Here is a 16,619-nt window from a genome sequence, read left to right as displayed (position 1 = left end):
TGACCTCAAAGTCATAAAGTTAGTTTCCCGACAACTCCACCAAGCCTCAAAGTCACAGGTTAAATGACTTGTCTTGTACTGTATTATGGTCTATGGAGTATTGTTGTTATTACAGTATTAGTTGTTGCCTTGTTGGCTTGGTGCTACCTCTAATCAAAAAATTTAGATCTGTCACTGGGAGAGGTTTGGGAATATTTGGCAAACTAATGAAAATAATTGGCATTATTTCCGATATTAAACTTCATACGTATATGTAAAAATTAAAAATAATATTTTAAAAATATGAAATATCAAGAGAAGAATAATATCGGATGAGGAAATGTTTTCGTTTAGGTAAAAAACAATAAATATGATCAAAGAGAGCTTTTTTTTTAAGTGTAATGAAAATGGAACATTATGAGATCCTCTTCACGAGGGGAACACCTAAATATATATTGGAGGGTATTGTTGAAATGATTTAATAGTGTAAGATTGTTATGTAAATACTTTGATCAACGATTCTGAAATTTGCTACGTGACTTTTAATTGAAAATAAGCTAGGTTAGGGTAATTTAGATTATTGTTTTTAGTTGGGGACGTGATTTTATAATTACTTTGCAATAGTTTTAGTCACACTTAGCATTTTTTTTATTTTGTGGTAAGGACACTTATCACTTCTTACTTAGAACTGTAGAACTAATAATCTTTGGAATCTAATAAACAAAATGGTTTTGTAACAACTAACAAATGAGGAAATTCCCGTTACTCAAGCTGAGTAACAAGAATTAGTAAATATAATGTGGGATTGCTTGGCATTTTTGTCAATTTCTCACAGCATTAGTAAAGATAAGCTAGTGGTTAGATTAAAGATATTTTATATGCAAGTAATAATTGCTAAAGACATATTTAATTGTTAATTGTTTGTTCCCTTAAAAGTAACTCCCTAGTAAAGGGGATGAGACTTAAATGACAAACTCATGTTCTACTAATGGGAACATTGTAGTAGGCAGTTATATGAAGACTTAATGACTCAAAGGAGAAGGTGTGATGTGGATTTTGGAAGACTTCCATAAATAGCTATAGCAATGGGAAAGCTCTCCAAATCCATTGACTCATATTTCTTTTTGTATCCAATATACGTAAAAGCCCCGTTCTTTATTTATATCTTTACCTTTAAATTATTAAAGCTAGATATAAGACAATTGACAATAGATCCAAATATCTCTCGACTCAAAACTAAACCAAATGACTCATCACCCAAATATAATATAACTAATATAATTTTAATTGCCACACTTTAAATTGAAACTGAATCAAATGACTCACCATCCAACTATTCTATAAAGTACATTAATTTAAATAAAACTTGATCGATCCAAACATTATGATCGGCACACAAATATTTGAAACCAAACCAATTGACTCATCATCCAATTGAAATAAATTCTTATTTAAATATTCTAATTGAAATTACATCTGATTTAAACATTCTATGTGCGACACATAGACTTGAAACCGAACCTAATGGATTGTTTGACGGATTGATTTGCTAAGACCCAAGGTACATTAATAGTGATGTAAAATTTTCTAAACAGAATTTGGAGGGAGGTGGAGCTTTCAAAATAGTAACATGCATGCTTGGAGAAAGTGGCATGGTGCCCTTACTAAAGTCATATGTCATAATTGCCGCATTGAAGTAATGAAGTCTAGTCGTAAGTAACCTAATAAGGAGTATTGAGCAGCCGTAGAGCAAGGTAATACTTTTCTACTCCAATGTCACTTTTGCTTGATTCCGTATAGACTTGGACATCCTTGTACATCACACATACTATCATCCACTTTGTTAATTAGGCACTACTTATCCTTAGCTTTAATTCTTCTATACCATTATTGTGGAATCTTTGATTTTATTGTCCAGTGTATGTATATGATTTGTCATATTATATGTCAATTAACCTTGATATGTCTTCCCCCATAGATCCAATACGGAAATATATGATTATGCGTTTGGTAGACAATAATAGAAAGAACAATATGCCGTACTAGAGTTTTTTTTTTTTTTTGGATCTTTAAAAAGCTACAAGGGCGGTTGATGTAAATCAATCTCAATATCTCTTGAAATCGGAAGGAGAGCTCTAACCACTTGAGCTATCCCTCATTCTCTCGTACTAGAGTATGTAATATGCAAGGAAAGTGAATTGGATTTCATTAGTGATACTAAAAGTGAATGGACTTTGTTAGTGGATTGTGAAATACGAAGTACTTGTATAAACTTAGTGTCAGTACACTTCTTTATTGATATGTAAAGTGAATGAATTTCATTAATGGGTGGTAATAAAATACAAACTTTAGGATCTATAAAGGTAGTTACTTAAACAAATTACAAAAGTTAATTTTAAGAACAACACCATTTATAAAAAGATTGTTTAGGACAATATAATCATTTTAAAAACGAGCTTGCCTCTAAAACATAACCTACAAAAATACAATGCAAATAGATGTGGCCAATCTAGCCATTGAGTTAGGTTGATGACCCCAACTTTAACTAGAACTGGGCACGAGTGGCGTTAATGGGTTATGCATATAAGTTCATGTCTTGTGCCAACGAGTTATAAGGTCAAACCAGCTACATTTGAAACGAGTTTGTTAAATTAGTTGAGACGAACTTATACAAGAGAGGGGGGGTGAATTGTATGGAGTTCCTTATGGTACTTTTTCGCGGAATTATAAAACAGAATATTAAAGGAACTTGCAATGCACATAGGATTTTACAAGGACACCTTCCAGGGCCTAATTGGAAGTAAAACCTCAACCCTCCAAGGGATTTCAAACTTCAAACCAATCCACTATAATAGGCCAAACACTTCTAATTACAACCTATTACAATCAGACCTTTTTCACAAGTTCCAGACTGAACTTGCTACACAGTAGAACCCTATTCTACCCAACCTAAGTCCCGGACTTAGATTCCACTCAGCACTCCCAGAGTACTCACAACTCAGCTTCAACCTCGAAGCCTATAAACTGTATGCAAAATACTAATCACTCACCCAATACCAAAACAATACAAACTCTTGACTCTAATATGTGATTGGAAAGCTACACATGAAATCCGAAACTAATATGACAAAGCTTTGTACTTGGCAAACTTACTCTTAAGCACTCTTCATATTTTTCACGCATAAACTCACAAGTTGTTTCAATTAAGATCTCTTCTTTATATACAAGAAGTATTGTAAAGTAAGGTTTTCAAAAGATAGAAACTGTAAAACTGCCGTTTATTAAAACCCTTCGTAAAATAAATCTTTTGAAGAAAATCTTTTGGAAAACTTAACAAAGATATAATTTAGAAAAGATTATTATTTTGCAAAACCAGATTTTATAAGATAAAATCTCTCAAAGATCTTTTCTTAAATTAAAACTTATCTTTTATAGAAGTTTCCATATCTAAACGTTTGCCAAGCTTTGCCACACTTCTAATAAATTTCATGCATAAACTTACCTAACATAATTACAACAATCCTAGTAAAAATAAACTTAACAAAAACCTTAATAAGACTTTTAGTCTATTGCTGGATTGTTTCCTTAATCGTTGTATTATAAGGATACTTGGGCTCTACGTAGACTAGGAATGAGTCCCTGTTGTCTTCAACTCTCCAGCTCCTTACTGGAACACGCAGACCAAGTTCTTGTGGAACTTGTTGTCTTCAATGCAGTCCAAGCTAGTCTTCTTAGCTTGCTATCAAGTTCCTGTTAAGGAACTTCTTCTTCGTGTTCCTGATAGGGATCACTTCTAGTTCCAATGAGGTACTCTTCTTCTATTATCTTTATCTCCCCTTAACTTCTCCTTGGATTGGATTTTCATAGGCAGGCTACTCTTCCACTTCCAAAGTCAACTTCACCTGTCCTAATTAAATACTTAGAGAAAACGCATTAGTTGAAGTTTGCTTTCACTCATCATCATCAAAACTACTTAAGCTTCAACAGAGTTAAGAAAAAGTCATGTCCTGCCAAACTTATGCCAATATTTCAGGATAGAAACCCATACACAGCTTGAATCACGTTTTGTGTCTGCTGTGCCAATATACTCCCATAATAAATATAATACAAAGTATGTTTTGTATATTGGTAAAAAAATAAGTCAGTCGGCCCACTATATTCTTGCCACGCATGTGTCCATTTATGGAAATAATGTCCACGCACAATCTATGGTTCACTAGCATGCCACTGTGCCAAGACTTGTAGTGATGAGTCCATGGCATGTCGACCCATTATCGTTCCATGTCTAATGCCATGCCCAAGTTAAGCTATGACCCATCTGCCGATTGGGTTTATCTATTCGATCCGACTTAGGTTGAGCACTAGTTCACAAAGAGAGTGAGCTAAACACTCAATTCATTTCTATTGATCCAATCAATTTTTTTACGTGTTACTTTTAAGAAAGTAAATAATGATGGAGTTTTAACCCATTCAAATCGACGTTTATCATCAATTGTATAAACCAACTTAGCCGTGTCCACTAAGCCACTATAGCAGTGTAAAAGTTTTGTGTCACATTTTGAAGAGACTTCTCAAAATCTCATAAACTTGTCTAGTAGCTACTTAATACGAGTAATAAAGTTATCAAACCTCAAAATTTAGAGTGTATCTAGGCGCATAAGGCTTATATATTTAGCATGCACATAAGAGGGTAATATGGGGTTCAGTGGTATATTTTCTCTCTCTTAATAGTACAGTGGTACATTTTATGTACTACTATACATGCATAATGTACCATTAAAGTATAAATTATCTGAGTAGTACTTTTTGTGTACTATTATGCATGTAGAGGTACTTTTTGCCATCGTATTTTTCACCCTCAAGTTCTCATCATTTACAAAAATGTCATCCTATTTACATGCTAAATACATAGGGTCTATGCGCCAATATATCTCCCAAGTTTTATACGTTTAAAAGAGAAAATGTGGCATAACGCAAGGTGAAGTGCCATCTTCCGAACTTGGGCCTTGCAAAATGTAACAATGATACAAAGACCCAAAGACCTATAAATGGAAGTTGTAAAGAACAAAACTAATCTTCAAAAATGGATTGCCGTACAACTTTATGGTAAACCGTTGTTGAATAACTAGGGACATGGTCAATTTCTTGAAAATCTGTTTGCTCCTCGTTGCATTCCATTCTTTTAGACTTTGGAACACAAAGGCATATTTCACATTGTCACACAGCCCTTATAGCGGTGGAAAAGGCCAAACCAAAACAATAAAAAATAAATAAATAAAATAAAATAAAATAAAATAAAATAAAAGGATCGAGACAAAGAAAAAAAGGGTGTTGAAAATGCACCATAACTAATTGACATCGACGTGCCTTTTCGGCTGTTTTTTTTTCTTTTTTTTTTAGGGTGACATTCAGTGACTTCTCTTCAATCTTTGCAAGTTTTTGAGGATTTAGGAAATTAAGGTAAATTTTTAAATTTTTTTTTTATCTTAGTTTCGCTTGTTTTAACTCATAACAGAAATTAATAAAACTTTTTAAACTTATTATTTTTTCTCAACATATCTAAATATGAACTTATTTGAAAATTTACGATAATGTCTAAACGAATAACAATTTAGGAAAATCTTTATCTTTCTATCAAATTTTTTTTTTTTTTTTTCCTCCTCCTCCTTCCAAATAAAATAGTAACTCTATATTTTAGACTAATATTAACTCATCAACTTGATGTCATATGAGTATATGGCATTTACATTACAAGTCAAAATAATTACATAACACGAGTACACGACCCATTATTTTATGTTGTTTGACACAACTTTTTATAGGGGTATATCACTTTAAGGTTGAGGTGGTGGAGTAGTGGCATTGCTCCCTACTTCATATCCCTAAGGTATAGTGATCAAATTTCATGGAACTCGTATGAGAGAATTCCCTTATCTTAATTTTTATTTATTTTTAACACACTACTTTGACACGCATTTTAAGAAAGATAGTAAATTAGGTAAACGAGCAAATTAGTTGAAATAATTTACAATTGATAAAAATAATGGTGTTAATTTATTTCGGTTTATTTTATAACTCGTGTGTGGGTCGGGTGTTGCACCGAGTTATTACTTTGAAACAATATTAGTAAAAAAAAAGGATTTAAAGAGAATAATTCTCCACTGTCTTGGAATTGTTGAGGCTATCCCGCTTTATTCATTTTTTCCAGGCTACATAATTATTTTTAATCCTTTTTTTGTGCTTACTTAAAGATGTAATGATATATTTACGTGTAGGTAGATGACTTAAATAACTATTGGTTAAAATGGTAATAAACGTGATCATATTAATGAGATTTAGTGTCCAAAACTTGAGATTTTTTAATTTTATTTTTAATTAATAATGACATTGGAATATAAACGTTTTTAATTCCCCAAGTGACTAAGGCTCCGTTCACTTCACCTTATTTATCCTCAGCTGAAATTATTTTTACTGAATTGAAATTATTTTTGCTGAACTTAAATTATTATTTTTACTGAACTTAAATTAATTTTACTGAATTAAAGTTATTTTTGCTGAACTAAAATTGTTTTTTTACTGATTTTCTATTATATTTATTCTTTAAGTGTACTGATTTTTACTAACTGAAATTATTTTTGCTGAACTGAACTTATTATACTGAACTGAAATTATTTTTACTGAATATTACTCTCTCTGTTTTTTTTATAAGGTAGTGTTACTTATTTTCATCCGTTCTTTTTATTAGCTAGAGTTCCATTTTTGAAAATCTCTTACAATTTAATAATATATATTTACCCATTAATGTCACAACTCTTTCTTACTTTATCATTTCTCTCTCCTCCAGTGGTCCCTACTCCCTCCCACACCACTTTATTTTTCAATAAAATAATAACCTTATCTACCTCACTAACATTTATCTCTAACCTAAAAAAAAAAACGAAGAGAGTATTTTTATAAGGTGAAGTGAACAAGCCTAAGTGAGTGTGATAGTGGGAGCAGATAGAATCAACCCAGCAATATATTGTTACAAATAAAAAATATTCCATACAAACTTTAAAAATTAAAAGTTAAGATTCATGTTGCCAAGATTAATAAGATAATTAGGTTTATAGTTTAGAAATAGAGTACTGTTATAGTTGGGCTACAGATTTCGGTGGTGATCCATGGAACCCACTTTACCCGACAGACTAGCCCGTTAGCCTCCCTAGTTGGTAGCCAATAGTGAATCCAAACAAATTTATTTCCAATCTTTTCTTTTCAGTCCACACCTAAAACTTCACCATTTCTATTGTAGCCTCATCTTTCTCTCTCTTTCCTATTTTCTTTTTTCAACCCATTTACCCCAACTTTTCTTTTTTCCTATTTCAAAAAATATAAAAGACAAAATTAAGTTTGGATTTTTTTGAGCATTTGATTTGATTAGATGAAAGTTAAACAGACCGAGGTTGAGTTTTGTGGACATGACTCGAATCAGAAATAACGTTGCTTACTACAATGTGAATACAACTCAATTTGTACACGAAAGACGTGACTATAACACGATTTCATCTGTTTATTATAGTACTTCGTAAGTAACTTTTCATATAGATAATGTATTATATAACTATCATTTGTCTTTATGATTTTGATATATTTCGCAGGATTACAACTTGAAATCAACATGAAATTAAAAGGTGAATAGGACTAATTGATTGTTTAGTGAAAGTTTTACTGTATGTTTATATAGTACTCGTAGTTAGGGGTGAACAAAAATTTCAAATATCCGAAATCGGCGGGATTGAAATTTAAATTGGACTTAGTGGCTCCAATAATTTCAAGTTTCACACCTGCGCAAATCCCAATTTTTCGGAATCGAAAACGGTTAGATACTTGGTTACTCAACAAATATTAATATACTCTCTCTGTTTTTATTTTTTTCAGTGCCTCATTATGACTGGCACACTTACCAATGCATAATCGATAAGTATAAACTATAAAAAGGATATTTGGAATCTATGCTTTGAGACAATTCTAACAAATACTTATTGATTAAACAGGTGCATGTAAATAATGCCAAAGTCAAAATGGGGCACTTAAATAACACGGGGGGAAGTACTCCTTGTGTTTTAGGAATCGATCCCAAACAATTTCGAGTCTAATTACTAAATTTTTGACCAGATATCCAGTTTGTTAATTTTTAAATTTATAAATTACTTTAGGGCACTTTCTTAAAGAACTTTATCCTTTATGAAAAATCACAACCAAAAAAGTAGTCCAAGAATTCCATTGACAAAATAATACTCCCTACCATTGCATTTCTGACTTCACCAGTAGCAAATCTTAAAGAAAGCTAAAGGCTAAACCCCTAATTTGCTCATCATTTACAGCTTTAACTGTTCATACTATAGCTCTGCAATAAGGGACCAAATTTAACTGAAATCTTTGAAACATACTAAAGATATTATCATACGTTCCAATATTGATTATATTTATATCTCATATCTCTAACAAGCTTCAAGAAATACTGATCTAACTTAGCACTGAAACTATTCTTAGTAAACAAGTGTGTTTCTAATAGTTTAATAAATTAAGGAGTGTGATAAACCACTTCTTCCTTTACCAAATAATTGGCAAAAAAAAAAAAAACTAAAAAGCCCCTCAAATCCAGCTCTTAGTAGCTGCATTTCTAGCTAAAAAATTACTATCATAAAAATCATAATTAGTAGATAGTACTAATGAAGAAGTACCCTTTGGTACTTACTAGCCTCAGAAGAAAAACCATCAGAAAACCCTCTTTTTCTGTTAACATTGCCACAAACATTAGGAAGAAACTCTTCTTGATGAACAGCCACTGTCTGAGTGACTGCAGCAGCCGGTATCGATACAGGAGGGATGTCGAAATTCTCCAAAGGCGGTGGCGGGTGTCTCCACTGAGGAAGTGGTCCTGCTAAGAGCAGAGTCTGAAGTAATGGCCCTGCTTTTATCACAGCCTGTAATAGTTTCCCCTTTTCGGGTAACGGCTTCTTGAGTGTTAACAGGCGCAGGGCAGTTTCCGGTAAACCGGATGGTGAAGGTTGCAGTGGCAATGGCGATGATGGTGATGAGATAATGCTCTCTTCACCGTCAGAAGTCGATAAATTACCTCCATTGTTGCTGTTGGAAAATGCTCTTTTTGTTGTTGTTGTTGGCTCATCTTCAATGCTTGAAGATGATCCTGAGTGTACTTGAGGCGGAACCATTTGTTGTTGTTGTTGCTGTTGTTGTTGCTGTTGCTGTTGTTGCTGTTGTTGTTGGATGTAGAGTTTTTCAAGGAGAAGGGTCTTGCAATTTTCTTGAGCTTCATTTTTTTCAGTAATTGCTTTATTAAGCAATTCTTGAAGATGGGTTAATTGTTCTTCCCTCTTTCTAATCTCTTCCTGAGCTGCTAATTTTGTTGTTTCTAGCTCTAGTGTTGTGCACACCAATGAATGATTTAGCTCTTCTATACTCTGCATACAAGAATTCACCTAAAGAGTTTAGTACAACAACAAAATAGATGAATATTGTCAAAGCTCGTTCTGACTGTAATTTGAACTAGTAATGCAACAACTAAATTTGGACAAAGCAGGATTCGTAGTAATAGGGCATTACCTTGCCTTGATAGTAGTAGTAAGGCCAATTGAGAAGTGGAGTTCTCTGTGTTTCCATATTTTCCTGCAAATGAGAAGAAAATGGAATTAAGTGTGGGGGTTAAGAGTAGTTTTAGTGGTACCTACCTCTTATAAGGGTGACAAAATGGTAGTTTAGGTACTGTTTGTAGGTAGAAAATGGGGCAGTTTATTTTAATTTTTTCTGCAGTATAAAGTGGGAGGAAGAAAATTGTAAAAAGAGTAAGGTGGAGTTGGTTTAGACAAAGCCAAAAGAAGCCAAAATATAGCTGGAAAAATAAGGGGTAGTCCTATATTCCATACACTATATGTTTGGAAGACAGAGAGTTACTTCCTTCGTCCTTAAAAGATTATCTCATATTCCGAATTCAATACTTTATAAAAGATGGATGTTCTTAAAAAATTGTCCCTATCTATTTGGTATTTTCTATATGCAACCTCAATTGCTCTCTCTATCTCTTTTTTCGTCAATAATTGTACATGTTCAACTACACAAATTTCGCTTTGTTTCTAAAAGTGGAATTGGAATTTGAAGCAATCTTTTAGGGACGGATGGAGTATAAATATAGATGTATTAACAGTGGTGTCAACCGTCAATCAAAGACTTGAGTAGCTGTAGCCGAACTTGCGTTTTACGGAGTAAACTAACATCATTCTAGTATGTCTTCCACTCTTGCTTGGAGTCTTGGATTGTGAGCTGTGTTGCTTCTTTTTGGGTCTAGTCATCCAAAGTCTGTAATGGTCTATTTAGGAGGAGTGTATTCAACGATTCTTTTAATTGATAACATGAACTTATTTTATAAACTTATTGTATGTTGTCAAAATCGAATAAGATCAAAACTTGGTAATTTTCCATTATCTATTACTAAATATCTTTATTTGTGAGTAAACATCAATTATGAATATTACAAAATTGATAGTGTTTTTTTTTCCGCATGTCAGTGTAAAAATATTGTCAAATTATAGTTATACATGTATGGACATGCAATAGGCCAATAGGCGTAGAATAAATAATATTAAGAGTAATTGTTATAACCCTTGTCTTGAATTATTAAAAGTGAAGAGAACAAGTTTTAAACACAAATAATATGCTCAATTATTTACTGTAAGTTATAGATAACCTTAGAGGTATATGTGAATTTTCTAAGAATTACTACTCCTTTTTTTTTAGGAAAATTTGTAAAAAATAAGCAAATCTTTTCTCGTTCTTTCAAAAATAAACAAACTTGTTGATTAACTCAAAATAAGTTGACCTTTATGAGGTATTATCTTTAAATAAGTTAAATGACCTACAACCTACCAAACAAGTCACTATTTTCCTAATTTTAATTAAATTTTTTCTTATTATAATTAATAATTAATTAAACAGTATTGATAGAAAATAAAAAATAAAAAAAAAAAAATAAAAACCACACCCACCAAATACCAGCGCTCCACCCCCATCCCCCTGACCCCCCGCCAGCCACCGCACTAAGCTCCCGCTTCAGTGGTCCCAGACCCCTTTCTTCCCCTCCCTAAACGCCGGCCATGACCAACCCTAACCCGCGAGAAGTCCCGAAACTTACCTGAAACTCCATTCTACAGAAACCCTCCCCAAAACCACCACACACCTCGAATCCCCACCCTAACCACCAAAATATTACCATATCCACCTCGAAACCCAACCATACCCACCTCGAAACCCAACACCCACCTCATTGTTATTGTTATGCTGTTTGCGAGTGTGGGCGTTTTGGAAGGGGGAAAGGATAGGGTCGGGATGGGGGGAAGGACGGTAGAGGATTCGGTTGTGGGGTCGTGGGGATGTGATGGAGTGGTGGTTTTGGTGGTGGGTATGCGATTTAATGGTAGTTTTGGTGGTGGGAAAGGCGAGGGATGGTGGTCGGCAGGCCAAGGGCGAGGAGAGGGCAGCTGTAGTGGGGGTTTCTAAAATATAATTTTTTTTTATCTTAAAAAAGATTTTTTTAATAATTAATTAAAATATTAAATTTTAATTAAAATTTGAAAAAAGGACCAACCACATTATGACATGTGGCATAAGCAACCCAAACAACCAGTTACCCTTAAAACTAACAGGTCATGACTTATTTTGAAAAAATACCTCATAAAGGTAAACTTATTGTGAGTTAATCGAAAGATTTGCTTATTTTGGGAAGATCGAGCAAAACTTTACTTATTCTTGACAAATTTTTCATTTTTTTATTTATTAGGGGCAAATTATTAGTTCGCAATCTCGCATATTAAAGTTAACGGTTCAAATTTTGCCTCTTAATATAAGATCTAAGTAATGTTATTAGTCGTTGAGAATATAACATAATCCTCCCAAATGCATCCAAACAAAATCCTCACTGCAATATATAATTAGGATCAAATCTACAGACAATGACTATTACAATAATCAATTAAAACAAATGAAAGAGAAGTAACTAACTTGGAGTAGTTAAATTTAGGTTAGTATTGCACTTTAATTTAACTAGAATCAATTATTTTAAGGCATAGCTTAGATCCTTTTTAGTATTCAATTGATTCTCATTTCTCAAGTAGGAATTTCACAATTTCAATCAAACCCAAATCACGTTGATGCTCAAGGTCGGGTTTCCAGATTGGAAGCTAAGTACTGACCTACTGCAATTAACAATTCTACACTGTAATAATGGTTGCAAGAGTTCAGAAGCCGATATTGCATAAACCCTGCATAGTCAAGTCAGAAGCTCAAATATGTTACAATAAGATCAGACAAAAATATCCTAACTACTTCAGTATTAGAAAGGATAGCTATCACAAATCTACAAGCAGCCATAATTTCCAAAGCCATGGGGACAACAAGCCATTATCATAGGTTGATTTACAACGTGAGAAATGCCTAGTTGGCCTTCCAATCGAATCCACACGGGCTGATATAGATGCAGGGTAACTAAGCCGGTCTCCTCATCTTTTTATTAAGTGGAGGATCCTTGTATGACTGAACTTTTTCTGTAACCCTGCGCTGTGGCCTTCCAATTGATGATCGTTGTGCTCTTGTACTATTTGATGACTCTGAGAGATACTCTTCATCATCTGCTTTATCAGAGGTTGATTTACGACGTGAGAAATGTATAGTCTGGTTGGCAGCATCTTTTCCCACTTCTATCTCAAACAAGTCATCTTGTTTCCCCGGGGGCTTCAACCTCACCGATTGCCTCCTCAAACAACGCCTGAACATATAATATACAAGATCTCAGGTCCTCAGACATCTAATATCAGAATTTTCCAATAACTCCATCACATATACTACTTTAAGACGTGCTAGCAAGCATGATTTCAGGATTATTTATGCATAAAAATTGTTTCTTGTAATTTATTCATTTTTTCTCTACATAATCAAGAACCAATCTAACTCATTTCTAGGAAAAGGATGAGACACGGTTATGCAAGTAATATTGCCTGGCCACTTAACAAAAAGGATAAGAAAAAGGGGATCAAGACAGCATATATCCTCCAACATAATTTATCTCATACTCACTCTTTTATAATATGAAGAGAAGAAAATGGAATCTAAACTACAGAGCATACTAAAATCAACCAGATTACACATCTGACCTTTTGTTTTCCACCGTCTCCTTATCAACAGCTTGCTGAGACGTTGTAGGTCCCATGGCTGCAAGAGTGAGATATGAATGTGTTAACACACAGAAAACATGTATCGGTGCTCAGGATAAAAAATTCACACGCATATAAATCAGAAGCAGCAAATTACATTGACTTCTTGCAGGGCGTTCTCTTTTTGTTTTGGATACTTTGTTCTCATTGTCCTTCAGTGGTTGCTCCATAGCTGCTTCTTCTGGTTTAGGCTCTCCCTCCTTCACCAACAAACCGTTATCAATTAGAAAAAGATCACAGATCGCAAAAAGGCTCACACATTCACAATATCGGCTACTTGCACACAAGCTCACTGCCAATTTCCAAGATACCTGAAAGCCATTTGTTTTACAGTGCACCTTTGCTTTTTCCTGCGATTTAAAGCAAACAGAAAGAGGACCATCAGCTACCTGGTATTTCTAAAGTTTGTAGAAGCTCAGCAAAATTAACTTTAAAGTCTCAAAATTAAAACTCAGCAAAATTAACTTTAAAGTCTCAAAGCACAAACAATTTATTTTACCAGTGCATTTCAACCATAAGCAAAAGTTTGAATCAAAGAATTATTATACTAAATGTGTGAGGATAAGTTTTCTCTTTAGGTTTTCATGCAATCTATTCGCTAAGACTAACAGGAGAAACTACGTACCTTCAGTTCAAGAGTCATTGCTTTAGACAAGGCATTCTTGCTGAGAAGCTCATGTTGTAGGTTTTTCAACTGAATACCAATCAGATTAATCGATTTATTCAAAATTCACTCTAAAATGTAAAGGAGATGGGATTTCATTCACCAATCTGTATATAAGCAGTTACATGTTCTTACTTACCCTATCTTTAGCCATGTTAAGTTCCTGCACACATAAATAAAAGAAAATCAACAATCCAATCAGCTAAAAAAACCAACTCTAAACAACAACCACTGTCTGCATGAAAGGGATGCACCAACCGCTAACATCTGAGAATTGCTTTGAGCAAGATGCCAATTCTGCAGCTGTGTTTTCTGAAGATTAACTCTCAGCTTCTGCAGCTCGACTCCATTCGATTCAATAATTTTACTTTACAACATTCATTAAGGAAATTCTGAAGACAGTTTAATGTCCGACTCGACATTCCAAGTATAATGTACTCTTAACATTATCCTTCTACATTATTTATTAAGTAACAACAACATAACATAGTCCATAAACCAAGCATAGCCGAAATCCAAACAGAATTGAAAATGAAGGATACTCTTTTTCTTCTATAAGTTTCTTCATCACAGCATTTTCCTGAACCACAAATTCAAAACGAATGGTCATTAGGTTGTATAAACCAATCCCACTGCCCTAAATCATAATGTTTTCTTAGATAATAAACAAAACCCATTTCTCCAAATTAAAAATTCAAACTCTATAATGTTCATCAAATTTTCAAACTCTAAAAAATCACAAATTGTAAACTAAACTTAATTCCCTAAATCAAAATTTCAAAACATAGATTGTCCCATAAAATTGTAATCAAAGTCCATATTCCAAAATCACAAATTTTACAATGTTCATCAAACTATAAACTAAACCCAATTCCTAAAAAACCACAAACTGTACAGTAAACCTAATTCCCTAAGTCACAAATTCAAAACATAAAAACTCCATCAAATTGTATACTAAACCCATTTCCCAAATTCACAAATTTTGCAAAATTCATCAAATTATAAACTAAATCCAATTCCCTAAGTCACAAAATCAAAACATACAATTCAAAATTGCAAACAGAACTCAAATCAACCAAAAAAAGAGGCAAAATTCACAACAAAGACAAAAAAACCGAAGCGACGAAACCTCAAAAACTGTAAGAGAATAGAAGAAAAAGGGGTTCACCTGAAGAATTTTTTCCATGTAAATTTTACTGGAAGAATTATCCGGAGCAGGTAAAACATTCTCCTGATTCTTGAAAGGCGATTTGTGTTGAGAATGCAAATTGCTAATATCAGACAATCTTTTCCTCATTTTACTAAATGTTGAGCTCTTAATTGACTTATCACCCTTCATCGATAACAACAACTTCGGCAAATTAGATTGAAGCTGTTTGAAATTATAGTTCAGAAAATGAAAATCAAGGGTTTTTTTGCTGCAAAAAAAGTTTATTAAAATGAAGAAATTTATAGTGAAATTAAAACAAAGTAAAGCGGCAAGAAATTGAGTAGGGTAAAGAAGAAAAATACCCAGAATCTGGAGTTCAAATTAAAGAACGCAAAATCAGTGAAGATTGATTGACCAAAAATCGAGCAAAAGAGGGAAAATTCTGTGATTTTAAGAAATGGGTTTTTGAGGGACAATGAGAATAAAGTTTGAGAATCGAAGGAAAAACAAAGGAGATTCAAAGAAGTGTGGTGGGGAGAAGGAAGAGGAAGAAGCTTAAAGAGGTTTGGTGTTACAACGGTGATCCGAAGCTGAGGTACCAACCCACATTTTGAAATTTCATTGGCGCCCGAGCCACGTTTGAATTTGCTAGCATGGTTCGGGATCTAATCATGGTTTTCAGCAACCACAACAAATAGCCGGGTTTGGTTGGGCTTGGGTCAGGTGATTGTGGAGAATGTGGACAAGGTAAAATCATTATTTTAGGCCCGTTCATTTCACCTTGTTTTTTTACTTAATTGAAATTAATTTTATTAAATTAAAATTATTTTTGCTAATCCTTCATCATGTTATTATGTTTACATTTATTGAATTTTTACTAAAATGAACTTATTTTATTGAACTGAAATTATTTTGCTTTTTTTTTTAAAAAAAAAAAAGTTGAAATTATTTTTACAGAACTAAACTTATTTTTTACTGAATTGAAATTACTTTTACCGAATTGAAATTATTTTTAATGAATAATATTTTAAAGTGAAGTGAACAAGGCTTTAATCAGGTAAATTGTGGTAAACTATCTTGCGCATTGGCGGCACATATTTGTAATCATAATCATTGCACGGTGTTGGGCTGAGCCAACTTCGATCAAGTCACAGTGTGTGACTATTAGTTTCATTTTTATTAAAAGAGTATTTCACTTTTGAATTAGGGAGCCCCATTTTCTCAATTCAGAAATATGGGATGATTCTCAAATGGCAAAAGTGGTAAATATTAGCAACTTTATTAATATTTTATTTTTTGTTGGCTGACTCACCCTCTAGTGGCCTCTTCCTCCGTCCCCTTCTGTCTCCTTCCATTACTTCAACTTTCTTCATCATCCCTTCTTCAACCTTATTCATCATCTTCAACCTTTCTCATCATCAATGGTGGACGAACCTCAACTCCATAATAAACACTATACTCAACACCACCGTTTTCACACGGCAAAATTTAACGAAAAACCCTAAAAGGAATATACTTCTTCCGTTTTTTTAGTTGACACCATTTGACTTTTACACTATTC

The 16,619-nt window shown here is 33.4% G+C and overlaps 2 protein-coding genes across 2 annotated transcripts; both read right to left on the bottom strand.

The window, feature by feature from the left end:
* Nucleotides 1-8,154: 8,154 nt before the first annotated feature.
* On the bottom strand, nt 8,155-9,960 carry LOC110691752 (putative uncharacterized protein DDB_G0294196). The gene is made up of 2 exons (XM_021868697.1): nt 9,589-9,960; nt 8,155-9,446 (listed from the first exon to the last, which is right to left on the bottom strand). Exons 1-2 carry the CDS (start codon nt 9,643-9,645, stop codon nt 8,691-8,693), a joined length of 813 nt encoding a protein of 270 aa, XP_021724389.1. The 5' UTR covers nt 9,646-9,960; the 3' UTR covers nt 8,155-8,690.
* Nucleotides 9,961-12,139: 2,179 nt separating this feature from the next.
* On the bottom strand, nt 12,140-15,697 carry LOC110691751 (SHUGOSHIN 2-like). The gene is made up of 10 exons (XM_021868696.1): nt 15,421-15,697; nt 15,077-15,280; nt 14,451-14,488; nt 14,167-14,275; nt 14,048-14,071; nt 13,870-13,938; nt 13,556-13,594; nt 13,342-13,444; nt 13,185-13,242; nt 12,140-12,799 (listed from the first exon to the last, which is right to left on the bottom strand). Exons 2-10 carry the CDS (start codon nt 15,245-15,247, stop codon nt 12,520-12,522), a joined length of 891 nt encoding a protein of 296 aa, XP_021724388.1. The 5' UTR covers nt 15,248-15,280; nt 15,421-15,697; the 3' UTR covers nt 12,140-12,519.
* Nucleotides 15,698-16,619: the final 922 nt, after the last annotated feature.

This window comes from Chenopodium quinoa, unplaced genomic scaffold (genome assembly GCF_001683475.1).
Source record: "Chenopodium quinoa cultivar QQ74 unplaced genomic scaffold, ASM168347v1, whole genome shotgun sequence".
In the NCBI taxonomy this organism is placed as follows: domain Eukaryota; kingdom Viridiplantae; phylum Streptophyta; class Magnoliopsida; order Caryophyllales; family Amaranthaceae; genus Chenopodium; species Chenopodium quinoa.
The sequence above is the reverse complement of the archived record's forward strand: the minus strand, read 5'-3'. Positions and strand labels throughout refer to the sequence as shown.

Excerpts from the sequence above, each read along its gene's own strand:
- LOC110691752 (XM_021868697.1), bottom strand. The coding sequence starts at position 9,645 with ATGGAAACACAGAGAACTCCACTTCTCAATTGGCCTTACTACTACTAT. Across the intron at positions 9,447-9,588 it reads ACTACTACTATCAAGGCAAG|AGTATAGAAGAGCTAAATCA; the intron begins GTAATGCCCTAT and ends TCTTGTATGCAG.
- LOC110691751 (XM_021868696.1), bottom strand. The coding sequence starts at position 15,247 with ATGAAGGGTGATAAGTCAATTAAGAGCTCAACATTTAGTAAAATGAGG. Across the intron at positions 13,939-14,047 it reads TTAACATGGCTAAAGATAGG|TTGAAAAACCTACAACATGA; the intron begins GTAAGTAAGAAC and ends ATTGGTATTCAG. Across the intron at positions 12,800-13,184 it reads GAGACGGTGGAAAACAAAAG|GCGTTGTTTGAGGAGGCAAT; the intron begins GTCAGATGTGTA and ends TTATATGTTCAG.